At 64.1% G+C, this 25,116-nt stretch overlaps 2 protein-coding genes across 2 annotated transcripts; one reads left to right on the forward strand and one right to left on the reverse strand.

Annotated features, from left to right (window-relative positions):
- Positions 1–56: 56 nt before the first annotated feature.
- ATG9B (autophagy related 9B) lies at positions 57–7,869 on the reverse strand. The gene is made up of 14 exons (XM_028525966.2): positions 7,234–7,869; positions 7,062–7,105; positions 6,814–6,878; positions 6,501–6,662; positions 5,854–5,995; positions 3,577–4,331; positions 3,261–3,414; positions 2,860–3,039; positions 2,085–2,321; positions 1,773–1,906; positions 1,507–1,603; positions 1,190–1,313; positions 944–1,085; positions 57–773 (listed from the first exon to the last, which is right to left on the reverse strand). The coding sequence occupies exons 1-13, from the start codon at positions 7,781–7,783 to the stop codon at positions 958–960; spliced, it is 2,772 nt and encodes a 923-aa protein (XP_028381767.1). The 5' UTR covers positions 7,784–7,869; the 3' UTR covers positions 57–773; positions 944–957.
- Positions 7,870–10,320: 2,451 nt separating this feature from the next.
- On the forward strand, positions 10,321–24,759 carry ABCB8 (ATP binding cassette subfamily B member 8). The gene is given in 19 exon segments (XM_036011049.1): positions 10,321–10,527; positions 14,373–14,401; positions 14,404–14,684; positions 15,023–15,178; positions 15,283–15,377; positions 15,524–15,630; positions 16,452–16,612; positions 16,717–16,802; positions 16,931–17,028; positions 17,400–17,505; positions 20,059–20,092; positions 20,270–20,406; positions 20,557–20,651; positions 20,829–20,962; positions 21,670–21,817; positions 23,147–23,259; positions 23,261–23,311; positions 23,313–23,399; positions 24,008–24,759. Coding segments are annotated over 19 exon segments (2,124 nt in total). The 5' UTR covers positions 10,321–10,432; the 3' UTR covers positions 24,119–24,759.
- Positions 24,760–25,116: the final 357 nt, after the last annotated feature.

Below are 25,116 nucleotides of genomic sequence, written 5' to 3' on the forward strand. Positions count from 1 at the left end.
TGTGCACGCGTGGGGTGGGAGCTCTCCCAGAGGGGTCTGTCCCACACACTCCGCTCTGGCCGCCCACTCCAGCCAAGTGGCTCCAAGCCAGCCGCGGGCAGCTCTGCGGCGCTGCTCCCTCGCTCCGGGTTGAGCACCGAGGACCGCCCTCTGCTGCCAGGAATGGGAATGCCCGGGACCGAGGTCACAAAGACGGTACAAAGCGGCCGGCCGCCAGCAAGCTTTGCGGCTTGTTTCAGACAGGATGAGGAGCCACACCCACTTCCTCTGACGTCACGTCACGCCGAACTCCAAAAACATCAGCCCCCTTTCCTTAGTCTTTCCACTCCCACGTCCCCAGGGCCCCCCTCCACAAGTCCCACGGGAACCCGGAGAACCAACCGCCGCGCAGTCGCGTCCCTCACTGTTTCCCTTGCACTTGGCCTGGCCCCCGCCCTGGCCCTGGTTCCCCACCCCCATCTTGAGCATACTTGGGGACTTCTCCCCGGGCAAACGGCTCCAGGACAGCTAGTTGTTGGAGGGTGTGTGTGTGTTGGGGGGGGGGGGGGTTGTCCCCTTCTCCCCTCCACGTGGGGACTGTCTCTGAGATCTGCTTCCAGATGCCTTTGCGTCTGCTCTCCTAGCCTTTCTCTGCTCTCTGGGGCGGCTTCGTCTGTCGTTAACCCTCAAATCCTGCCCAAGGAAAGCAGCTGTGGGGCGGCCCCTAAAAAGGATTCGGCTTGTGCTTCCACTCCACCTCTTCAGGTCTCCTGCGGCTGCAGAAGCTGGGGACTCTGAGGGGGAGAAGGCCCTTGGCAAGCGGTCCGGGGGTGGGGGTAGGTTCTAGAGATGACCATCCCCCCACACACACGCCCCAAATGCCCACCACGGTTTTCATCCCTCTGGCTCCACCTAATGTCTTAGGCAGCCCCTCCCACCCCCACCGCAGGGAGACGGCACTGACCCCGAGGAGGCCCCTCAGTCAGTGCCATGGGCCTGGCCGGGCTCCTTGGGAGCCTCCGCGGTCTGCTGGAAGCCTCCAGGGAAGAGACTCTGGGTCCTCTGGGTTCTCCACTGCTGCCTGGGGCTGGAGGCAGGACTGGAGCCTGATGAGAAGAGCCGTCAGTGGGGTGGTGCCCCGCCCCCTGTGACCCTTGCCCCCCACCCGCCCGGCCCCGGGGTCTGCCCCTGCGCGCCCTGCCCGCCTCACCACCACTCGACCAGGAGGGCTTCTCCTCATCAGGAGAGAGTGTCTGCGAGGGGCTGGACCAGGGCCTGCCCACGGGGGAGGCGGAGGCCTCGCCCCACAGTTCCTGCTGCTGCTGCTGGTGGAGCTGAAGGGAAGGGAGAGGAATGAGGGCTCTGCCCCCTGCCCCGCAGCACGAGGCCCGGGCCCTGGGCTGCGCGCACAGGGCTTCGAGACCCCCTCCCCAGCCCCTGCCGGGTACCTCCTGCCCTCTCCTCAGCCTCTCTTTCGGGCAGCTGCTTTCTCCCACTTGTCCCCTTTTTCCACACCTTTCTGCTCACCTGGTGCAGGTAGATGGCATGGAGACTCATCTCAGCAGAGGCAAGCTCGGGTAGCTGGGCCCCCTTCTGGCCCCCAGTGCCTCCTGGGGACACACAGCTGGAACAGAGGATGCGGTAGAGCAAAGACAAGCCGCTCACCCCGCAGCCCACAGGGAGGGCCAGGCTCGACCTCCCCTTCCTAACCACGCCCAGTGCCCCGTAACCTCCTCCTGGAGGGGCCGCCTCCCCACCCCTGCTCCCCTGCACCTCAGGCCCCCACCCCTCACCTGGGGTCCTGGGCCATTCTAGAAATGGAGGCCAGGAGGCTGGCAGTGGCAGCCGCTGGGCAGGGGGCTGTGGGGCTCAGGTCCCTCGGGGGCAGAAGGGGGTGCACCAGGAGGTTGGCCAGGAAGGTGTCCGGCTGGGAGCGAGAGAAGATCAAAAGAGAGGGCAGAAGGGGAGGGAGGAGGTCTCGTCAAGGCAGGGGAGAAGACTGAACCAGTGAGCAGGCAGGTTCACTCAAAAGGTGAGGCGGAGGGAGGGGAGAAGGGCAGGGCCCCTGGCAAAGGCAGGGGCAGGCTGGGCGGGTGTGGGCTCACCAGAGGGGAGGAAGAGTCGCTGAGCACCCTGGAGGTGGGGGGGCTGCGAACGGAGGCGGCACCCAGAGTGGCTGCATCCTGTTGCACCCGGCCCCTAAGCTGCCCCAGGAACTTGGAGCTGTGCCCCGGGGGGCGCCATTGCGGGTGCACCAGGGAGAACCTCATCAGGGAGAGCTCCGTCTTGCCGTCCTCCGCGCGCTGGGACTGCGAGGCTTCTGTGTGTCCCGCCGAGAGCCACTGAGGAGGATATAAAGGAAAAAGCTCCAGACGCTGCTTTTAGGGGCCCCGTGGGAGCCTCGTGGGGTCGCGGGACAGGAAACACGAGCCCCAGTCTCCAGGTGGGAGAAGGAGGCCATGATGGGCACTTGCTCAAGGTCACCCAAAAACACGGCAGCGGAGCAGGACCTGGGTCCGGGCCCAGCGCTAGAAGAGGGCAGCGGCTCTGTGTTCTGCCGGCCTGCTCCCTCCGGACCCTAGGGCTGGCCTCAGGCCTTGCTGGGGAAGGCAGGTCTCACTTCAGCCCCATCCACGGTCCAGCCCATCCCTCAGCCTCCCTGGTGGCCTTCACTCCATGGACCAGTGCTGGGATTATACACACGTTGCGTCATGTAACCGCACACGGCCCTGTGCGTTGGCTGCAGTCATTGTCCTGAAGGACACTGAGGCTCAGGGAGGGGAAGTGATGAGCTCAAGGTCACAGGTGGCAATCAAGGGAGCTGAGAGGCACACCCCTTTCTAACTCCCACCACACACACCCAGGGGAGACGATTCTAACCTGAGGGTGGCCGTGGCGCTTCACATCCATCAGAGCAAAGGAACAGATGTCCCCAACCCCGGCCACATCCACAGTGAAATGACGAAAAAAGTCAATAATCTCCAGGGCGCGAGGGCGAAACCAGAAGAGCAGAAACAGCGGGGCGAAGAGAGGTGACAGCAGCTCCTCCAGGAGGGAGACCTGGGGAGGCAGGGGCGAGGCTGAGGCGTCGCTGAGGGAGAACAGGACCAAGAGGCCCCCGGGGAAGCTGGCCAGGGCAGGACACCTCCAACCCAGTCACTCCCCGGCTGCCGTGGCAGGGGGGGGGCCAGTCCCGCGTGCATCTGTTCCACGCCCTTTCCGAGATCAGGCGGCTGCACAGCTTCCCGCGGGAGCAGCCCCCCTCGCGACCCGACCCTCACCGCTCGGTATTGCAGCAGCCGCGCCATCTGCTGGTAAGCGCTGGCCCTGCCGGCAGCCCCCGGCTGCTCCGGGAGGTAGTGCATGTGGGCCAAGGCCGACTGCAGCAGGAGCTGCGGTGAGCGGCCCTGGCTCTGCTCTTCGGGAATGAAGGACCTGGAGGGCAGGACAGGGTGGGGCCGGTGCCCGAGGTTAGGAGGACGCGCGGATGCCGGAGGCAGGGTGGGAGACTCTGGCGGCGAGAGGGGGTCGGGATAAGGGTGGAACTCAGCCCCAGGTCCGAGCAATGACCCCCTCCCTGGGCAGCTCCCCTCGCACCTGGCCACGGTAGCCGTGACCCCGAGCGCGGTCATGGCGGTGAGCACGTGCTCCACGGCGAGCACGTCCTCGTCGTAGACGGTGAGTGCGAGCAGCGCGGCGAAGAGCGCGCCGGCGAAGAAGACCAGCTGGCGGGCCAGCAGCGCGAGTATGGGCGCGGGGGGTGCCGCGGCGCGCAGGAAGGCAGTGGCGGGGCGGTAGGCGCGGGCCAGGCGGGCGCGCAGCTCGTGCGGCAGTTCGTTGAAGTGGCGCAGCTGCAGGCGGGCCAGGCGGGACCAGCGGCGCGCCCCCAGCGAGCCCGGCTCTCGCCGCAGCAGCTCCACGTGGCTGTAGAAGGCGTGCAGCACCTGCCAGGCCAGCACCAGCGGGCTCAGCGCCAGGTTCACCACGGCCAGCAGCAGTACGGTGCGCCGCCAGCGCGCGGCCAGGGCGCCCCGCTGGTCATTGCGCTTGTAGGCGTCGGGCAGCTCCCAGCCCCCGCGGAAGAGCGAGAAGGGCCCTCGGAAGAGAAGCAGGTCGACGTTGAGCGCCAGGCCGCGGCTGAGGAAGGCCACACTGCCCCCGCAGGGCAGCGCGCAGCGGGCGGGCAGCAGGCCCTTGTTGGCCAGCGCCACCTGGTAGTTGGTGTAGCGCAGGATGCGGTGGTGCACGTCCAGCTCGGTCAGCGGCCGCGGCTGCACGCACAGTCCCCCGCTCCTCTGCAGCGCCAGGAGGCGCGACTGCACCTCCGCCCAGGACACCGAGCTGAGCTCCTCCTGAGGACAGGGATGGGTGAGCGCCAGCGACCCGGGTGCCTCTGCACGGTGGTGCCCAAGTTCACCACGACCAGAGAGCTGCATCCCTAGCGCCTCCTCCCCACGCTCCTTACCCGTGTCCCCCAGGTGGGAAACCTGTCACCCCTTTCTGTCCTCCTTGCCCTTCCCTGGGTCACAAACCAGGGCACTTCCTGCTTCCTTTCATCCTCTTCTGAATCGCTCCTCCTGGCCGGCCATTCCTGAGGCCATGAGTCATGTGCTTCCCAGCGACACCTCATACGTTAAATTCTTCAGGTATTGGATCTCAGCTCCTTAAGAGCAGATTCCCCCGAGCCACCCGCAGTCCCACAGGCAGACCACACTGAGCGGCCACAGGTCCCAGGGCGCCTGCCAGCGTGGGTCCAGATGCCTCCTGCCTCTCGCGCCCGCAGGCTTTGAGATGGCCACCCCCGCAGTGACCTTCCTGACACACTGGCCGAGTGCTCGGCTGGGGGCCGTCTCCCCTGCAAACCTCCTCTGAGCCCACGGTCACCCAGCTGCCCCCGTCCGGCCCAGTCCAGGCCCTCGGGGCCCGCCTCTCCAGACCATCCCAGGGTCGCCCCTTCCCCCGGAAGGAGTAGCGGGGGGAGGGAAGTGAAAGGAGAAAGAGGACGAGGAGGGCGAGCCAGTGGTCTGACTCCTGCTCTCCACTGCCTCTGCTTCCTTGCCCCCCTGATCTGTCCCGCACTGTGCCCCGTGTTCCCCTCAAGACGACTTTTCTAGAACCTCCCCCTGGGCTGTGCAGGAGGACGTGCCGAAGGCTCTAGACTTCTAAGGGGAGCAAGGGAAGCCAGCTGCAGAAGGTACCGTGTTTTCCTGTGTATAATGCATGCGCACCCACGGTTTGTGCACATTATACACGGGATCATTATGCCTGTGTAGCGTGCACGTCCTTATTTTCCCTCAAAAACTTGGGCAAAAACTCTGTGCGTTATACACGGCAAAGTACGGTAGCCTTGGAGCAGTGCCTTAAAGGAAGAACTTAGATCCAGAGCAAGGAGCGTGAGCGAGACAGGGAGAGAGGAAAGGGCCAAGCAGGGCCTAGGGACAGCGAAGGGGCCATTGCAGCGGCCGGCTGCAGTAGGGGCAAAGCCAGAGAGGGGAGTGGGACCGCCCAGTGCGGCCCCAGCGCTGAGTTGCGGGCTGGCGGGTCAGTCTCTCCCCACAGATGCTCACTGGCTCCCCGCCTCCTCGGCTCCTGTCCTGCCCGGCCCCACCCCGGCTTCTCCCGCTCTGTAAAGCCAGATGACCGGCCCTGCTCTTCCGTAACCCATCTAAATCCACGGAGCCCCACTAGGATGGGTACCGAGTTGCATACGTGGTGGTACCCCACCTCCTGACCTTCCTGGGGGCCTGGGGTGGCTGTCGGTGAGGACTCTGCCCGCTTCCCGGTGGGCCCCTCCGTCTGTGCCACCCCCGCTCCTCCCCGTCCTCTGCCGCCCGACACGGCGCCCCTCCACACAACCACAGCCACCGAGCTCACCGGGGGGATGTGCAGGGCCTCCCTGTAAAACACCTGGATGTCCCAGTAGCTGAAGAGGTTGCAGACTGAGCGAAGCAGCTGGATCAGCCAGAAGGCTGCGGCCAGGACCAGAAGGAAGACCAGCAGGGGGCTGGAGCGGATCCTGGGGACGGAGGCAAGGGGAGCGAGAAAGTGGGACCCCCGTGGAGAGGGAGACGAGACTTGGGGAGCAATGGTCAGGTCATGGAGGGGATCTAGCAAGACCAGCAGCCCTCAAAGTGTGGAGTGTCTGGGGGTCCTGGAGACCCTTGCAAATGTCTGCAAGGTCAAAACTTTTTTCAGATAATACTAACGCTTCTGCCATTCTTATCCTCCTTCTCTCGTGGACGTACAGCGCGATGTCTAGAGGCCACGTGACGCCATGTGGACAGCGGACGGAGTGGGCCTTCTTAGGTTTTCCAGCTGTCCTGCGCTTTACTCTCCGATAAACTGTGACTCTCATAAGCAAAAGCTCTTGGGCTCTCAGTCAGCTTTAAGTGTGTACAAGCTATCCGGAGACCCAAACCTTGGAGAAGCAGTGATCTAGCCCGGGGACAGAAGGTGGGTGGCTCCTGTCCGCTAGTCTCCCCCACCAGCTCTGCCCCCCCCCGCCACCAGCTGTCACTCACCGCTGGGCACACTGGGTGGACGGCAGGATGGCGTCGGACAGAGCCACTTTGCTGTGCGGCAGCCCAGGCCTTGTCCGGTTACTCGGTTGGTTGGCAAAGAGAATGTTGTAATCCACGCAGCGAAGGAGAAAGGTCGTGAAGGTGATGATGAAAACGAATTGTCTGGCGAGCCGGGGGTTCAGTGATCAGCCCCGAGAGCTGGGTGGGCTGCCGCCCGGCCTCCGGGCCAGCTCGGGCTTCCGCCCCACCCGGTGAGCCCCCGGCCGCCTGGCGGGACTAGAAGCAGCAGGCACTACCAGGACAAGCATCTCACCCCAGCTGGAAGACATCCTCCAGCAGGATGCAGGCGAAGCCGTTGCGCTGGTGGTAGCTGTAGATGTGGTGGGTGCGTCAAGAAATAAACCCAGGCAGGATGCGCCTTCCCTGAGCATGCCACCCCTCACCCCCCCCCCCGACTGGTCCCCCGACCCCCTGCATCCTCAGAGTCGCCGCTGCCGTGAACAGTGTCAGCCCCACGGGACCCTCCCATGCCACCGACGCCAGGCACAGTGCAAAGGATATCTTGGTGAAGAAGCTGTCCAGGTTCTGGATGTGGTGCCAGGAGCCTGGGCACACGGGAGAGTGTGGGGACTCAGCTGTCATCAGCGTGAGCTTTCCATGCCCTCAACCTGCCGCCTCAGCCCCCGGGTCCTCCCCAGCCCGCTCTGCCGTAGCCCCACACCCACGCGCTCACCTCGGAGCCCTTCGGGCACATGGAGCAGGGGCTGCTGCTCCTCCCCGTGAAGGGGCGAATCTTGGGACCCCTCAGGGTCACCATCCTCCAGCCGCTCGTAATCCTGCTCAGGGATCAGAGGGCCCATCCGCAGCCCAGGACTGCCCTGGGGGCATCGTCGTGCAGGAGGGGGAGTCACCGAGGCCAGGGGTGGGGTGGAATGGGAACCCCAGGAGGGGGGAGCCGAGATGGGTGTCCTCACAGGCCCTACCTGTTTTGGGGGTGTGGCTGGGGTGGGGAGGGCACCGTGTCGAGGCTGAGAAGCCCCTGAGGCCTGCACAGCTGGGCAGGGGGGCCCCGGGGCCGGAGGAAGAACTAAGGAAGGCACACTTCTTGTGTGAGGGGCAGGGGACAGAGAGAAGAGGGAGACCCTCCCTCCCCCAGGCCCCCGGCACGGAGGAGGCAGGAGAGGAGGCAGTGGCATGGGGAGGAGGGGCACCGATGCAGGCCCCAGGTCTCCCCACCGCCCCAGCTGCCCTCTGCTCCCCCCCCAGCCCGTTCGCCTCACCATCAGGCCGGCGGCTTCTCCTGAGAGTTGGGAAGGTTGGGAGCTGCAGCTGTTTTCTCGGAGGTGTGAGGAGCTGAGCAGGGACTTCAACCGAATAGTGATGACAACAACAACACCATGACTCAGTTGGGGCAGGCCCCAGGCGTCCCAGCTCCCAGTCAGTCACCTGTCTAAGCACGCACACCCCCTTCCCGGGCAACCTGCAGCCAAAGCTCTCAGGGCCCCGCCCCCGCTCCCGGGAGGGGTGCCAACCGGAGAGGCAGAGGCTGAAGAACAGACCAGAAGAGACACCTATCAACCCATTGGCAGCCCTCGAGTGGATTTGAAGGGGAGCCCGGAGACTAGCAGCCAAAATAACAAAAGCCAAAAGAAAACCCTGTCAAAGGATCATAGGACTATGGGGCCAAGCTGTTAAATCGTTGATTTCTTATAATCTTGTCTTACACACACACACACACACACACACACACAGAACCATCGACGGAGAAATGCTTTAAGAGCAAAAGCAGGAAGAGAAAGAAAGAAAGGGAGAGGCTGTTCATTTTGTCTGTCTGGCAGCATTCAAGAGGGGTGGGTAGTGGGGGGGGGCGGCCTGGCTGTGCATCCAGGGTTGGGGACAGTGAGCAGCAGAAAGAGAAGAAGGGACAGACAGCTCTCTCGGATGTGAAAAGCAGGGTTTGGAGCTTCCAGTAGAAAAACAGGGTTCCTTGGATATTCCATTGTGTTTATTTCCTTGTCTTCCTGAGCCCTGAAACCCTCTCCCCTGAGTCCTAACCCAACCTTTGGGGGCCCCTCAGAAGCATCGGGGCTGAATCAGCAGAGAGCAGTTGGGGGGTGAGAGATTTGGAATGATAATTTCGGTGGCTGAGATGACCTGACTGCGTTGAGTTCCTTGTTGTCACGTCAACGAGGAGGAGGAGGAGGAGGCCAGGGCAGCTGGTCCAGTGGCCTGTCCAACACCATTCCTGAGGCTCTGATTCACCGGGTTTCCTACTGAAGGCCACGCCACCCAGGTGTCAGGCCTGCTGGGCTTCGGCCAAGGACTCACGTAGGGGCCAGGATCCATGAACTGGAGAGGGGGACAGAGTGCTTCCCAGACTGTGCGCTGGAGGAATGCGGAGGCCGTCACAGAACTGCCCGCAAAACCGGAATCCAGATATGCCTGTGTCTCTGCCTCCTTCTGTGCCTCCTTCTGGGGGCCAGAACCGCCGGCCTAGCTGAGGACCTGCATGGTTTCATCCCTGATCAGGAGGCAGAGCCGTGAAAACAAGACTCGCCCCTTCTAGACATGTCGTCCTGGTGCCCAAAGGGGAGTGCCACATTAAAGAGGGGCTAGGAGTTTCTCACGAACTCTCAGAGACGTCTCTCCAGATGTGTTATGTGGGGTTTTGTCTGGCCTCTCCTCGGCCTCACTCACCACAACGTTCTAGCTCACTTGGGGACCCCTCCCGCACACCCAGCCCGACCTCAAACTCATCCTGCCACATGTCCCCACCCATTTCCACCCCCCAGATGCAGCCATTTACAGCCTCCCTAACACCAACCCCAGTTCAAGTCAACTTATTATCAAGGACACTTTTTCCTGCCAGGCATTTGAAGGGGATGGGGAACGCATGGATGAGGTAGAGCCACTACCTGGAAAAGAAGTCGGGGCCCAGTTGAGGAGGCAGCTCCGCAAACAAACAATTGTGGGGAAGGAGTAAGCGCTGAACAGCGGTGTAAGAGCTGTACAAAGGTGGGAGCCTTAGTCAGTCTGCGCATGCGTCTGAGGTCGCGGTGCTAGGTCGCGGTGATAAGCTACTGGACCTCTATCCTGTATCAGTGATTGAGTAGTGGCAGCGTATCACAATCACCTGCGGAGGTTTTTTTTTTAACTTTTTTAAAGATTTATTTATTTTTAGACAAAGGGAGAGAGAAAGAGAGGGAGAGAAACATCAATGTGTGGTTGCCTCTCACACGCCCTTTCCTGAGGACCTGGCCTGCAACCCAGACTTGTGCCCTGACTGGGAATCAAACCGGGGGCCCTTTGGTTTGCAGGCCAGTGCTCAATCCACTGAGCCACACCAGCCAGGGCAAGGAGGGTTTTTTTTTTTTTTAACTCAGTTATACGTGGTTGCCGTCCCGTAGCTCTGACCCGCCTGGAGAGCGAGGTGGGTAGCAAGGTATAGGCACTTGTTTTGAAAAAACAAAAACACCGCAGCCGATTTTGTCCATTCTTTTCCCAGAACCAGAGTTCTACACACCCCGAAAACCCCGGGACCTCTAGAGTCCCCCAGCAGCAGGGATACAACTCCAGGGAGGTCGGCGGCTGACGCGTTACTATGGATACCCGGGGCAGGGGTCGGACTTTGCATACGCAGAACGTCAACCCTGAGCCAGGTCAAGCAGCGGGCGCAAAGCCCTGCCCTGTCCTGCTCAGCACCACCCGGAGCGCGGCAGACGGACAGGCGGTTCTCTCCAATCACAGTTCCTGAGGGAGGAGCGCGGACAAGGTTTTATCCAATCACAGCTTGCAAAGCATTCCTGAGTCTTTCCTCCAATCCTCGCCGAGGCGCGAAGGGGTTGTCGGGATGGGGGCCAGAGCCAACATGGAGCCCTCAATGGGATAAGGGTGAAACTCCCGTGCCGGCTGCTCCTGTCTCCCGCCCAGTCATGTTGGTGCACTTATTTCGGGTCGGGATTCGGGGAGGCCCTGTCCCAAGCAGACCGCTCCTCCCCCTCAGCTTCCAGACATTCTCGGCTGTCAGGTAAAAAGGGACAACTAAACTGCGAGCGCAGGGCCATTTGACCGGGTAGCCGAGCGCGGGGACCGCCGGGAGATGGAGTCCCGGACTCGCGCGAGGCCTGCTGGGAGTTGTAGGCCGACCGCCCCCGGGGGTGGAATGTCACTCCCCCGGGAATTGGCCTCAATTATTTATAGCGAAGAGCCAGGTGCCAGCAGGAGACTCCGCGTACCTGTTTGCGCGTGTGGGCCGACCGAAGGAAAGCTGTGGGTGGGTGACCACGCCCGGTCCGTACTCCTTGCCCACCAGGGGGGCGTCGAGCCGCACGGGCTTTCTCCCTTCGATCGCCGTTCCGGCCCCATCCTCTTTCTTGGAATTGGTCTGGCGATTTGGATAAAAATTATTCGTGTCTAGAGTCATTTAGTATTAGTGGTGTTCCCAGGGTTCAAAATGAGCTGAACAAAAATGGTTCCTAGGTGTGGATACTTTCGGCAGGTGGTCCATCTAGTAAGTTGCCTGTGTGTGTTCTGTGTTCATTCCGCGCACGTCGGTGTAGAGAGGGAGCGGGGCAGGGCAGGGAACGGGTGGGAAACGAAGGGGACTCTGAACTGAGACTTCGGTGTAAATGCTTTATGAGAAGGTGCTGACTCCCTACTGATCTTGGATTGAATGACCTGAGGGCCAAGCAGGCAACAGATTCGGAGGGTGGGTGGATGTGGGCCTGTGTCATTTGGAAGGTCCATCTGATTGATAGAGGGCAAGATCCGGGCGGAGCTGGAGCCGGAAGTACCGGTGCTGGGAAGTAATACACCAGTTCTTGGCAGTGAGCTAGCCCTGCTTAGAGCCTCAGTCGGGAGAAAATGAGAGAAGATGGAAAGTGTTCGTGGTAAATTATTAAAAAGTTCGAACAATCCTCGGGAAACGAGTAAGGGTGTTAATATTATTTACACCAGAAAGAAACCCAAGGAAAGAAATCCAATAATATTCAAGTATCTGTGTGTTCACTTGTGCAGTTTTTCAGGTGTTGAAGTCATAGCACAGTAGATCATAAAATGAACTTGTGGGTTGGGACCATTTAAACTTGAATATAACAGTGCCCTGGCCGGTGTGGCTCAGTTGGTTGAAGCATAGTCCCATAAACTGAAAGGTTGTGGGTTCAGTTCCCGGTCAGGGCACATGCCTGGGTTGCAGTTTGGTCCCATGTCGAGGTGCATATGAGGCAGCCAGTTCATGCCCCCGCCCCGCCTCTCAAAAATTGGCAAGCATGTCCTCAGGTGGGGATTAAAGAAAATGAATAAGTCATTTTAAAAAGTGAATGTAATAAAAAATAGAATACATATTTAAAAATAGAGGAAGTATCATTTTGTGAAGGCTCTCAACTTTGTGTGCCATACATATGTTCCTTGTACTGGGTTACAATGTACAAGTGTATCTTTTACTGTTGGCCTCAGGAAATCTAAAACTTTGCAAACACCGCAGCAGTGTGTCAGTTCAGATTGTTCTGCATTTCTCATGAGGGCGCGCACTCCACAAACATCAACATTTTTTAAACGTATTATATTCCAGGGCACTGCTGAGCACTGAGGATACGATGGGGAACGAGATAGAATTTCCTGCTCTCAAGGAACAGATGGTCTAATGGGGAAGTTGGGCAATTACACAGGGCAGAAGGAGTCAGCTTCTCCACTTAAAACTATGTGTTTTAGGACAAGACGTAAAGTACACAGTGGAAAACAAGACAAAACCCAGGCATGTGGCCCTGACTGCTGTGGCTCCGTGGGTTAGGCAATCCTCCCGCAGACCAAAGGGTCACCGGTTCAATTCCCAGTCAGGGCACAGGCCTGGGTTGTGGGCCAGGTCCCTGGTTGGGGGCGTGCAAGAGGCAACCGATGAATGTTTCTCTTGAACATCAATGTTTCTCTCCGTCTCTTTCTTCCTCCCTTCCCCTCTCTAAAAGTAAATAATTTTTAAATCTTTAAAAACGTATTAGCCAGCAGGTGGAAAGTGGCGGGTGGAGGCACAACATAGAGGGGGCAGGAAGCACGGGCGCCCTGAGAGCAGGGAAGGGTGAGACGAAGCCTGCAGTCAGGAGGGCCAGGGGGTATGAAACACCGCCCCCGGGAAGCAAGAACCCCTCGCTCGTTCCAGTCTTTCTCTAAAAGCCCTTCCCCATCCACAGCCTCATTCGGATCTCTGAGCATCCCACCACGTGCTGCAGGTGGATAACTTCTTCCCCTGACGGGCGTCTGTAGCTGGTCTTGACCTCTTCCCGGCACGCCCCTCTGCTGTGACCTTTAACATGCAGAGCTGGCCCTGGCTGGCGTGGCTCAGTGGATTGAGTGCCAGACCGGTGAATGGGAAGGTTGCCTGTTCGATAAATGAAACCTTTAAAAAAGAAAAGAAAATGCAAATCTGATTATGTCCCACCCCAGCCTAAAAACCAGAAATGGTCTTTATCGTCCTCCAAAGTCCAGCTGTTTTGTGAGGACTCCCGCCACGCCGCCGCCTTTCCTGACCGACCCCCTGAGACGGAGGAGGAGGAAGCCCCGGCTCTGTGCTCTGCGAGCCCGTGGCCCCCCTCTCCCCACGCTCTGCAAGCTTTGTCGTGAGCTGTTTGTCACCCGCCACTGAAGTGCCAGCGCCAGGAGGGTAGTCATTTGGTCTCCTGTTCGGCTCCTGCGCTCCGTGCCTCCGAGCGGAGCGCCGCGCACAGTAGGCACGCAGCCCTCCGTTGCCGTCTGTAGACACGGAAACTGCGGGAAAGAGGGGCAGTCTTGATTTACCTGAGATGATGAGATATGCTATTTGATTTCTACTCCTTTTCCTTCCCTCAGCTCATGGAGAGGGAGTGTGTTGCCCTTCCCCTCCGTACATTGTCACGTGGGCACTGGAGGCCTGGGAGGAGCGGGGTGAGGGGGTGCGATAAGCACTGACCGTCGTCAGAAGACCTGGGCCCTGGCCCTGCCACGCAGGACCCTGGGCGCGTCGCGCAGGGCAGGGTAGAGCGAGCCTGCATTCTGGACTCACACACGCGTCAGGGTTCCCTCCCGTCCCAGGGCTGCGGCCTGGGGACAAAGATTAGCTCTCCGAGCCCCACACGGGTTTGCCGGCTTTGCAGCGGGCAAGTGAGAAAAAAACAGCATCTCCCTCCCAGGGACTGGGGGTCAAACACGGCGGCAGCAGGACATTAACACTCAGTGTGCTGTCCCCTCCTCTCTGAGCCGTGTGTCCCCTCCTCTCCGAGTCTGCTCAGGACGGCTGCATCCTCGACCAGAAGGGGGCGACGCGGAGTAGCTGCCCTGCGGGGTGCCCTCCGCCTCTGACGTCCTGGGATCCGAGCCTGTGGGTGGGAGCCAGTCACTGGCCCAGAGGTGCCTCCCGGGGCTGCGAGGGCCTGGCTGGCTGAGCAAACCGCCCAGGGAACACCTTTAAGATTTCATCACATGCTCCTGTGTCATTCCTCAGCTGCTTTGCAAGCGTGTGTCTGTCTCAGAAACTGAGGGATGCTAACAAAGGTCACCGGTTCGGTTCCCAGTCAGGGCCTGAGCCTGGGTTGCAGGCCAGGTTCCCCAGTAGGGGGCGTGCAAGAGGCAGCTGATCTCAGTCTCTCTCACATGTCAGTGTTTCTCTCCCTCTCTTTCTCTGTCCCCTTTTCCCTAAAAAGTAAATAAATAATTTTTTTAAATGAATGAAAGCCTGTTTTAAAAAGAAAGAATCAGGATGCTTAAGAGCAGCCCGAGATAGGCACGGGCTGGCCTGGCAGGAGGAAGCGCCACTGTCCAGAGGGCCCGGCGCAGGGGTCGCCTGGCTCCCGTTCAGCTGAGGGACGGCCAGGCCGCAAGCCCGCCCACATGACTCTCTCCCTGCAGGCACTCCGATGGCCGCCACGGCTCCCACCTCCTCGGGCCGTGGCCCAGCTGCGGTGTCAGCTCCGGGCCCGCCTCCTCCGAGCGCCCCCAGCTCCCCGCCGAAGCCCCTCTGCCTGGCGCTGGGTCGGGGGAGCCCTGCTGGGCCCCGTGGTGCTGAGCAAGTGCCCCCGCCTCTGCCTGGTGGCGCTGTGTGAGGCAGAAGAGGCCCCTCCTGCCGACCCCCAGCCCTATGTCACGGAGTCCCACTTTAACTGGAGGCTCTTCTGGCAGTTTCTGCGCCCCCACCTGCTGGTCCTGGGGGCAGCCATCCTGGTGAGATCTTCCCCCACGCCCCTAAAACCAGGGTAAGGAGAGCCCCAGCCAGAGCTGTGCAGGGACGGCCTGCCTGCCTCGTGGAGCCTTGGAGGGGACTTTAGGAAGCAGCAAGGGCTGGCCTGAGGGCAGGGTCAAGGGTACCCAGAGAACATGTGCAGGGGGGCTGGGCGTGCAGGGCTCAGGGGACCCCAGGGCCTGCCAGCCTGAGCTCTGACTCAAAGGCACTGGGGCAGCCAAAGCCCGGGCAGCAGCAGGAGAGGGAGGGCCAGGGTCAGGGCTGGGGGAGGGGAAGAGGATGGCCCCCTCTAAATGCCTGTGTGCCCCCTCCCCGCAAGCTGGCACTGGGTGCGGCTCTGGTGAACGTGCAGATCCCCCTGCTCCTGGGCCAGCTGGTGGAGATCGTGGCCAAGTACACGAGGGACCACGTGGGCAGCTTCCTGCATGAGTCCCGGAGCCTCGGCACCCGCCTGCTCATGCTCTACGGGCTCCAGGTACAGCAGGGGGGGCCGGCCTGGGGGCAGATGGGCGGCGCGGGGGGGCGCCGGGCCCCCAAGTGCCTGGCTGGGCCCCCCTGAGTGCCCGGCCTCTCTCCCAGGGCCTGCTGACCTTCGGGTACCTGGTGCTCCTGTCCCGCATCGGCGAGCGCATGGCCGTGGACATGCGGAAGGCCCTCTTCGGCAACCTGCTCCAGTACGCCGGCCGCAGGGTGCGGGCTGCAGGCGGGGGTGGCGGGCGGGCCCACGGGGGTGCTGGGGAACGTCTCTCTGGAGGTGGGACGTCACCCTGAAGTGACGTCTCCCTCTTCCCCCGACCCGTGACCCCGTGTCCCACGCCAGACAAGACATTGCTTTCTTTGACGTGAAGAGGACGGGGCAGCTGGTGAGCCGGTTGACCGCCGACGTGCAGGAGTTCAAATCGTCCTTCAAACTTGTCATCTCTCAGGTCAGTGCCCCCGGCCCCCCCACCCCCCAGCCTCCCCCCACGCCCTCCAGAGGAGCCACACAGGGCCAGCCCCGCCCCGCCCGCCGGGCCCCAGGCCTGGCCAGGGTGTGGGTGAAGGACGGGGAAAGTTCGCGGAAGGGAGGTGCCGGGGCAGTGTCCAGGGTCGGGATAAGCTGTGTCTCTCCTGTCCTGAAACCCTCCCTCCCCAGAAGGCCTTCCCAAGGCCTCGGGCAGGAGCCCTTCCGGGCCCCGCTTGTCAAGTTGCCAAGAGCGGGATCGCCCTGGCCTGCCTCGCCCCGGGCACGCCTGGCGCACGGACGGGTGCTGAGGAGGAGCCGTGGTTTGCCCCGTGGCACTGCGGGCCTCTCCCCGCCCACCCTGTGGGCCCCGTGGCTGCTGGGTCACAGCAGGCAGCGGCCCACAGCACCCACCCGTGACTTTTTGCTCAGTGCGAGAGGCAGAAAGAGAAGCAAGCTGGGATCTCTGGGGAAGGCTGCCGTGCCCGCAGACGCTCCATCTGGTCCCTTCACGCCTGCTGGCCCAGACGGGGTTGTGTCCGCCCCGGCTGGTGCGGCTGGGGGGGTCGAGTGCCAGCTGCAAACCGAAAGGTCACCGGTTCGATTCCCAGTCGGGGCACAGGCCCCAGGTTGTGGGCGTGCAAGAGGCAACCGATCGATGTTTCTCATCAAACACTGATGTTCTCTTTCACTCTTTCTCCCTCCTTTCCCCTCTCTCTCAAAAAATAAACATTAAGAAAAAGAAGAAAAGAAAGTGTAGGCTGCACCTGCCAACCTGCCTCCCCGCCTCCTTTCCTCCCCCCAGGGCTGCGGAGCTGCACCCAGGTGGCCGGCTGCCTGGTGTCCTTGTCCATGCTGTCCCCACGCCTCACCCTGCTGCTGGCGGTGGCCACGCCCGCCCTGATGGCAGTGGGCACCCTGATGGGCTCAGCTCTCCGAAAACTGTCACGCCAGTGTCAGGAGCAGGTACCAGGATTTCTGCCCATCCTCCTCACCCACCCCCCATTCTCTCCCGCCCTGTCACTCCTCCCATCACCAGCCTGACTCCCTTTCTCCTGGATGCCTTGCAGGTCGCCAGGGCGACAGGTGTAGCCGACGAAGCCCTGAGTAATGTTCGGACTGTGAGAGCCTTCGCCATGGAACAGCGGGAGGAGGAGTGAGTCCTGGCAGGGGCGGGACCCAAAGCCAAGGGGCTCCCTAGGGCGCTCCCCCCCACCCCCCACCCCCGACCCTGCACCCTGCCTGGGCTGCTTCCTGAGGCCTGGGCTCGGCCTCTGTTCCCAGGCGCTACGGAGCAGAGCTGGAGGCGTCACGCCAGAAGGCAGAGACACTGGGCAGGGGCATCGCCTTGTTCCAGGGGCTCTCCAACATCGCCTTCAACTGTGAGTGAGCGGAGGCCAGGTGGGGGCGGGGCCGGGGGCGGGGCCGGGGGAGCGCAGGACAGGCCCCGGTGGGGCAGCTCTACCCCTCTGATGTCCTTCGTGCGCTGCGGGGAGCCCGCATGGCTGCAGGGATGCGGGTGGGCTGTGGGCAGGTGGGCTGATGTCACCGCTGAGGGACATGGAGCATGTTTCCTGCTGCCCAGGAGGAGGCCAGGGAGGCGGCCCCTCCCGCCGCTTGTTTCCAAAAGAGGAAACAGACAGACCATGCAGGTGACTCACCGGGGTTGCAAGTCCGTCTCAGTCAGAGCCCCGCCAGCCCTCCCCTGGCTCCCCACCGCCCCTCCCCAACCTCCTGTCTCCCCGCCCTGTAGGCATGGTGCTGGGCACCCTGTTCATCGGGGGCTCCCTCGTGGCAGGCCAGCAGCTGAAGGGGGGAGACCTCATGTCCTTCCTGGTGGCCTCCCAGACTGTGCAGAGGTGAGTGTGGGGCGGTCCCCGCCCCTCAGGAACCTGTAGGCTGAAGGACGGGGTGCCGGCCTGCAGCACAGTGGGGCCCCTCACCGGGGAGCGGACCCGTGCCCCCTCGAGGCCCCCGGCCTGATCCACTGCTGGCACTCGGAGCCGCAGTTGCCAGTTCAGCCTTCCAGAGTCCTCAGGAGCTTTAGACAGAAGTGTGCCTACAGCAGGGTACACGCAGCGTGAAGTGGGCCGTCTTAGCCCGGCGGCAGCATGCGCTTGGGCAGCGTTATGGTTCACTGTGCAGCTGCCACCACCGTCTCCTCAGAGCTTCCTCACCGAGCACGGCTGCCCCGGCCCCCCCGCACCCACCCACGCTCCCCTCCGTCTCTCTGCATCCCGCTGCCCTGGGCACCCCTGTGAGTGGGGTCACAGCGTATATTTGCCCTCTGTCGCTGGCTCGTTCCACCCGGCAGAACGTCTTCCAGGCTCATCCACGCCGTGGCGTGGCGTGCGTCAGAGTTCCTCCCCCTGTAGGGCCGCGTGAGATCCTGTGTGCGGAGAGGCTGTCTTTGCCACGCTCCCTGAGAGCTGGCCCGCCGTCCTCCGCCTCCTCCCGGGTGGCGCCTGGCGCTGACCGCCCTGAGATCCACCCGCTGCTCTGGCCCCGCCTGCCACCCCGCCTCCCCTCGTGTCCCCCCACCACGCACGCCCCGTGAGCACGAAAGTGCATGAGACGTACATACACGTTACAAGACATAACGGAAGAGGGATTCGCCCTTAAGCTGTGAGGAGAGGAGACCTGTGCTACCACCAGCCACACACCAGAGCACAGCACCACCCACAGGCCCCCGGGTCCCTCCCCTCCGCCCCCCGTTCTGCCGGCACCTGGGGCCTGGCATTGCCGCCTGTCTCCCCTCCCCTCGCCCACGGAGCCCCTCGCCATCGGCCGTCGGGCAGGAGGAAAAGACTCCACCCTCAGCGCCATTTCTGCCTGCTGCTTCCTGGCTCAGGGTGCCCTCCTCCTCCCTCCAGCCTGGGGGTGCCCAGGGGCTCTGACTGTCACAGCGGAGGGACTTGGGGCCTCCCCCAGCCCACCTTTGGCCTCTCGTTTTAGTTCCGAGGACCCTTAGGGACCCGCCGGCTCCCTTTGTGCCGTGGCCCTGGCCTTCCACGGGCAGTGGCAGGGAAGTCTTGTGGGCGAGGCAGCTGCGCCCCTGGCCCGGCCTACCCCCCCCACCCCCAGCCTGAGCAGCCTGAGTGCAGGACCCTCTGAGACCACCCCCCCCCCCCCCCCCCCCCCCCCCCCCCCCCCCCCCCGTTAGCAGTGTTGGGGACAGGCACGAGGAAGCCGGGAGTGAGTGGGTCCGCGCCCACCAGCTCCAGCTGCAGCCGCAGGCCCTGGGTCTGTTCTGTTGGGAGCCCCTCACCTCGCGGGGGTTTTCACCACCCGCCGCGGAGGATCGGAATCGGGTCTCCTTTTACTCAAACAGCTGGCACACTTCCTCCTGGGGTCCAGCGGCAGGGAGGGGAGGGGACAGTGCTGCCCCGCCTCCGCGCAGCCCCAGCCTTTGGACCCCATCCCGGTGCTCCCCTGCTGCGCACTGGGGCCCCTGGGGAGACCGGCGGCGCCCGGGCAGACCCGGTCGGCCGGCCCCTTGGTCCGCATCCAGGCCCGGGCCCTCCTGGGAGCGGGCGCTGCCAGGCAGGCCTCCAGGGAGAGCCAGGGCGGCCTTCCAAGCCACCTCTGAGAGCGAGGCCGTCGCTCACCAGCGGGTCATGTGCGTCTGGTTTTCGGTTGCTGCCTGGCGCCTCTGCCAGGCACTAATGGCTTCCAGATCTCCCTCCGCGTCCGCAGAGAGCCGCCGCCCCGGCCCTCCCTTGCTCCCTGCCGCCTGCTCCCCTTGGCAAGTGCCGGCGCCCTGAGCCCGCCACAGCCGCCTCCTCGCAGGCCCGGCCAGACCCCCGCACCGTCACGGGCTGCCCAGGCCAGGCGGGCCCAGTGACTAAGGAAAGGTGGTGACTCACCCTCCCCCAAGCCAGCTGCTCCACCTGACGGAGGTGACTGGCTGTCTAGACAGACCCAGACTTGAGACACACCCCTCGCAGAGGGCAGGCTGTGATAAGCGTCTCCGGGGGTTTGGAGATGTTTATCTCAGGGGCGTCCCCAGAGTCTCCCCTGTGGTCCAGTGTCTTCTACTTTCTTCTGTCTCTGAAAGGGCTAACATCTGTTCCCCCCTTAATTAGCCCTCGCTTGCCCCTGGGGTGGACAGTGCTAGGCCCACCCCCGTGGGCCTCGCCACCCTGACCACGTGGTTGCTGGCACCGGCGCCACCCCTGCATGGGAGCCAGCCTCTGCCCTGCAGCCAGCAGGCCATGCAGGGCCCAGTCCTGAGGGGGATGGTTGTCGGGCTCCTCCCGCCAGGGAGAGGATGTGGCTCCGCAAGGAGAAGTGCCCTGTCCTGTCACCTGCCCAGGCCCAGGACTGTGTCCTCAGCCCATGTGACCCACACACCTGAGACCCAGGCCTGCCCCCCGGGGCCGGCTTCCTCTCAGCCCTTCTGTTCCTCACAGGTCCATGGCCAACCTCTCCGTCCTGTTCGGTCAGGTAAGCGGCAGAGTCGGGGGTGGGTCTGCTCAAACACCGAGGTCACCTGCGTGCTTCAGGGCCCAGGTGCTGGGGGGAGGGGATGCCGTACCCGCCCGCACGTGGGGGTCCAGGCTGTGCTGCCGTCGGGCCCACCGTGCCCAGGCCCACCCCCTCACCACGCACTGACCCTCCCAGGTGGTTCGGGGGCTCAGCGCGGGCGCCCGGGTGTTCGAGTACATGACCCTGAGCCCCTGCATCCCGCTGTCCGGGGGCTGCTGCCTGCCCAGGGAGCAGCTGCGCGGCTCCATCGAGTTCCGCAACGTCAGCTTCAGGTCAGTGTCGGCAGGTGGGTGCAGAGGTCACTCCCTCCGGGCTGGGGCCTGTGGGCCCGCACCCCCCTCTCAACGAGGCCCATCAGGGGTGCAGCGAGACCGCAGGGGGACCGGGAGCCTGGTCTCACTGAGAGTATCCCGGCCCCCCAGTTACCCTGGCCGCCCCGGCTTCCCGGTGCTCGAGGACTTCAACCTCACGCTGCCCCCCGGCAGGATCGTGGCCCTCGTGGGCCAGTCGGGCGGAGGTGAGAGGAGCCCGCAGCCCCCCACCCCACCCCACCCCACCCCCGCTGGGACTTTCCCCCATGGTGGCCGTCACCTGGTGGAGCCCCTCCCCTGCCACCACGGGCCCCTCCCCTGGCACCGTCCCCAGAAACCCGTGCCCCTCCCTCACTGCCCCATCCCCCAACCCCACGTCCCAGGAAAGACCACCGTGGCTTCCCTGCTGGAGCGCTTCTATGACCCCACGGCGGGCACGGTGACCCTGGACGGGCGGGACCTGCGCACCCTTGACCCCTCCTGGCTCCGGGGCCAGGTCATCGGCTTCATCAGCCAGGTGTGGAGAGAAGGGGCTTCCCTCGGCGCCCGGGGCTCCGGGAAAGGGCGACTCGAATGCCCAGCCGGTCTCCTCCCCCCCACCCCCCGCCCTGCCTCTCTCTCAGTGGCTCGGGCACCTGGGCCTTTCCCCCTCCCTGCTCCTCATCCCTGCCCTGGGGGTCCCTGGCCTCCTTCCCTTGTTCCCTGGCATTCCTTGGGGTCTGACGCTTTTTGGTCCTGGGCCACCGCAGCCCTGCCCCCCCCTCTCTCTAGGGCAGGAAGGCTGCCCCTCCATTAACGCTGGCCAGCCAGGTGGGCTGGGATGGCTGTTTCAGGACCCTGGGCTCTGTGACAGGTCCGTGGTGTCTGGGGGTCTAGAGATGTCCACACGGTGCCGCTGGGGACTGCTGGCCGCCAGTCACCCAGTAGGCGAGGCCCGGACACTGCGCTCTGCTCGGGGCGGTGCCGCCCGGGGAAGGTGCACCTTCCCGCTGGGTGTTTACTAAAGCGCACCTGCTGCCCCGCGGCTACACCCCGCCCCCATCCCTCCAGAGAGCAGGGGCGCTGCGGGGTGCTCCCCCATGAGAGGGGCCTGTTCTCATGGGACCTGCGACGGAACCGTCCCTGCCTGCCCTCCAAGGCTTCCTGGCTTGACCAGAATAGCCTCTCCTGACGCAAAGTCTGAGCGCCTCCCGTGGGCTGCGCCCCACGCCACCCCCACCGCAGGAGCCGGTGCTGTTCGGGACGACCATCATGGAGAACATCCGCTTCGGGAAGCCGGGCGCCTCGGACGAGGAGGTGTACGCCGCTGCCCGGGAGGCCAACGCGCATGCGTTCATCTCCCGCTTCCCTGACGGCTACGACACCGTGGTCGGTGAGTGCCGGGACCGCGGCGCCCCGCCCGGGCCTGCAGGGCCCTCGCGTGAGGCTGGGCCAGGGCACAGGGATGCCGGCGCTGCGTCAGGACGACCGGCCTAGACCTGGGCTGTGGGGACAGGGCAGTCCGGGCCCAAGCAGGCCGCGGGGACAGACACACAGCAGGGACGCAGCCCCAGGCTGCACCGTGCAAAGGAGTTCCGGTCAGTGAGGGTCCGCATGCAGGGCGGGGCGGCGGCGCACATGCAGCCTCGGCGAGTCCCGGGCTGGACCGCCCGTGAGCGCACAGCGCCACGCTTCTCAGAATGTATTCTGTCATCGAGTGATGTGTGACCGTACAGGGCCGGCCGGGGACACAGTGATCCCGGGCGTTGGGGACCTGCAGAGCTCACCAGGGGCCTCTGCGTGCTGAGGCCCAGCCGGAAGCAGTGGGTGCCGTGTCCTCGTAGTCGGCCATCTTCCCAGTTCCCGTGCCGTTCCCGCCTTGCCCTTTAACATAGGGGGGTTTTCCCGGCCATGGCGGGATCGGCGGGGGTGCGCGGGCCCCTGTCTGCCGCGCCCAGGAGGGGCTCTGGTGGTTCTGGAAGGCCCCCAGGGCGGCGCTGCGCAGCAGCGTGCTGCACGTTCATCCCGGAGGTCTCCTCTCCAGCCTCTGGGGCCGTGTGCATCGCCCGGTCTCTGGCTCTGTTGCTGGTGTCCCCACACACCCACCGCAAGGCGCAGGCAGAGCTGGGGCTCTCGGCTCCTCTGGACCTTGGGCCTCGGTCTGGCGGAGCTTCCTTCCACCCTCCCGAGCTGTGCCCTCGTCTGCAGCCACCCGGACCCAGCTGGCCACCTCACTGCTTGCACTCCCCAGCTCTCTCCAGGAGCGCTGCCCTTGCGCCTCTGCCACCCGTGCTCTCCGGGCTTCCTGGGCCTTCACCCTGCCCCTCGCTGCCATGTGGCCGCCATCACTTGGAGGCCCTTTTCGCTCCCAGGCTGCCGCCCCTGCGCTCTCCCCAAATGTGGTCCCCCTGGAATGCCCGGGTGGTGGGCTTCGAATCCCACCAAGCCTGCACACCCCCGGGACCATGCACCTGGGCCCTGGGTGTCCCGTCCTGGCTCTGACACCCTGAACCCCACCTCGCACACAGCTCAGCACCGCGCACAGAGTGTGCATGCGTGTGCCAGGGGACGTGGCAGCCGGCATGGACGTGCTGACAGGCAGTGCCCCTGCCCGTCAGAGGCCAAGGGAGGACCCCCAGGGGCCCGACGGGGCGTCCCCAATGGGACCGGTGCCCTTTTGCAGGGCCCCCCAGTGCAGAGCTGAGGTCTGCTTCCTCCCCAGGCGAGCGGGGCGCCACCCTGTCCGGCGGCCAGAAGCAGCGCCTGGCCATCGCCCGCGCCCTCATCAAGCAGCCCTCGGTGCTGATCCTGGACGAGGCGACCAGCGCCCTGGACCTCGGAGTCCGAGCGGGTCGTGCAGGAGGCCCTGGACCGCGCCAGCGCCGGCCCGCACCGTGCTGGTCATCGCCCACCGGCTCAGCACCGTGCGCGGGGCCCACCACATCGTCGTCATGGCCCACGGCCGTGTCTGCGAGGTCAGCGCGGGCCTGGGGGCTGGCGGGGTGGCTCGGGACAGCTTGAGCCACAGACACACGGTGGAACTCTGTGCCGGGCTGTGCGAGGGTCTGGCCTGGCCCTGGGGGCTGGGGGCCACCTGTTGGAAGCAGCACCCCCTGCGGGTGCAGGACTTTCTGCCCTCAGATGGACCCAGGTTCCTTGGGGCACCAGAGTCCCCCTCTGTTCCCGGGGGCAGTAGAGCCCCGGGGGCCACGGGGAAGCACAGTGTGACAGGCTGGCAGCAGCACCCAGAAGCTGGGTCCTGGGTCCACAGCAGGGCAGGCAGGCGGCGTGGGGCCTGGTTCCCGGCCCCCAGCCACCTGTTCGGGCAAGAGCCGAAGGGTTTGTGAGGGACACCGGGGCCTGTGGGCTGTGTAAAGGGGCCGGAGGCCAGCAGGGAGGTGGTGTCTGCACACACAGATGTGCCGGCGGCATCTGCAACCAGTTGTGCTTTGGTTTCATAGTGTCCCCGGCAGGGAGTCTGGCTTTGGTGACAGTGAGCCTGATGGCTAATAGGAAGCCAGCCCCCCAGGGCCCTGAACTCTGAGCTGGGCTGGGTGGCCATCTGCCCCTCCTTCCTCTGCAGGCGGGGACCCATGACGAGCTCCTGAAGAAAGGCGGGCTCTACGCGGAGCTCATCCAGAGACAGGCCCTGGCCACCCCGCCCCCCGAGGTGCCCAGGGGCCCTGGGTCCTGAGAGCACCGCCCAGCGCAGCGCCCAAGGCTGAGGACTGATCCCCAGGGGACCAGCATGCTGGCCGTAGGCTGCCCCCTGCACACAGTGAAACTCGGGACAGGCACCCGGCTGGGCACGGCCCGGGCCCTGCTCTGAGGAAACCACAGGCAGGGCCAGGGAGTGGGCAGAGGACTCACACCGTGCTCTGCCCTCGCCCGGGCCAGACCTCACCCGCCTAGGCTGACTCCCTGTGGCCCTTCGTCCCCACTGCCTCCCGGGGTCTGGGGAGGAGCCCCCCGCCCCCACTCCCCGGCCAACCCCTTGACACCACAGTCCTTATTTCTAGGTTTCACCCCTCCCCCACTGTCCAAATGGGACAGGGGCCTGACAAGCACTCGGGCAACAGAGGGGGCGGTCTTGGGTCAGCCTGGCCCGGCCTGTCACCTGGTGAGATCGTGGACAGCCCACTCTACCTGAGGACACCAGCTCGGAAGGGCAGCCAGCACACCCAGAACTGCACAGCCAGGGGGACACGCAGTACCAGCTGCCCCCAACCACGAGGGCGACGGTGACGCTGAGCCCTTGGGCCGGCAGATGCGAACCTGGCTGGGGAGGGGCAGCCACCGCCACACCGGGCGAAGACGGGACCGGAGCCCCGCCTCGGAAAAGGACGGTCCGGGTGCCCGCACCCGTGGGCCTGCGGCCCTGCAGCTGCGAGCGAGCACTGTGAGTGCCCGGTCTCCCCGCAGCCCTCCCGACTGGCTCTGCCCTCGTCACCCCCCCCAGGGTGACCTGGCATTTCGGGCGACTTCTGGGGCACGGAGGGCGCGGCCGCAGAGCGAGGGCGGCAGCAGTGGCAGGAGGAGCAGAGCTGCCTGCTCCTGGAGGCCAGCCCGGAAGAGGCAGCAGTGGCTCAGGGGTGAGTGCAGGGGCCGAGGAAGAGACTCCACAGCCCCTTCCAGGTGTGGCTCAGGACCCGATGCCACCCCGGATGTCCCAGGCCACAGCTGTCCTGCTGT

This window comes from Phyllostomus discolor, chromosome 10 (genome assembly GCF_004126475.2).
Source record: "Phyllostomus discolor isolate MPI-MPIP mPhyDis1 chromosome 10, mPhyDis1.pri.v3, whole genome shotgun sequence".
NCBI classification, from domain to species: Eukaryota; Metazoa; Chordata; class Mammalia; order Chiroptera; family Phyllostomidae; genus Phyllostomus; species Phyllostomus discolor.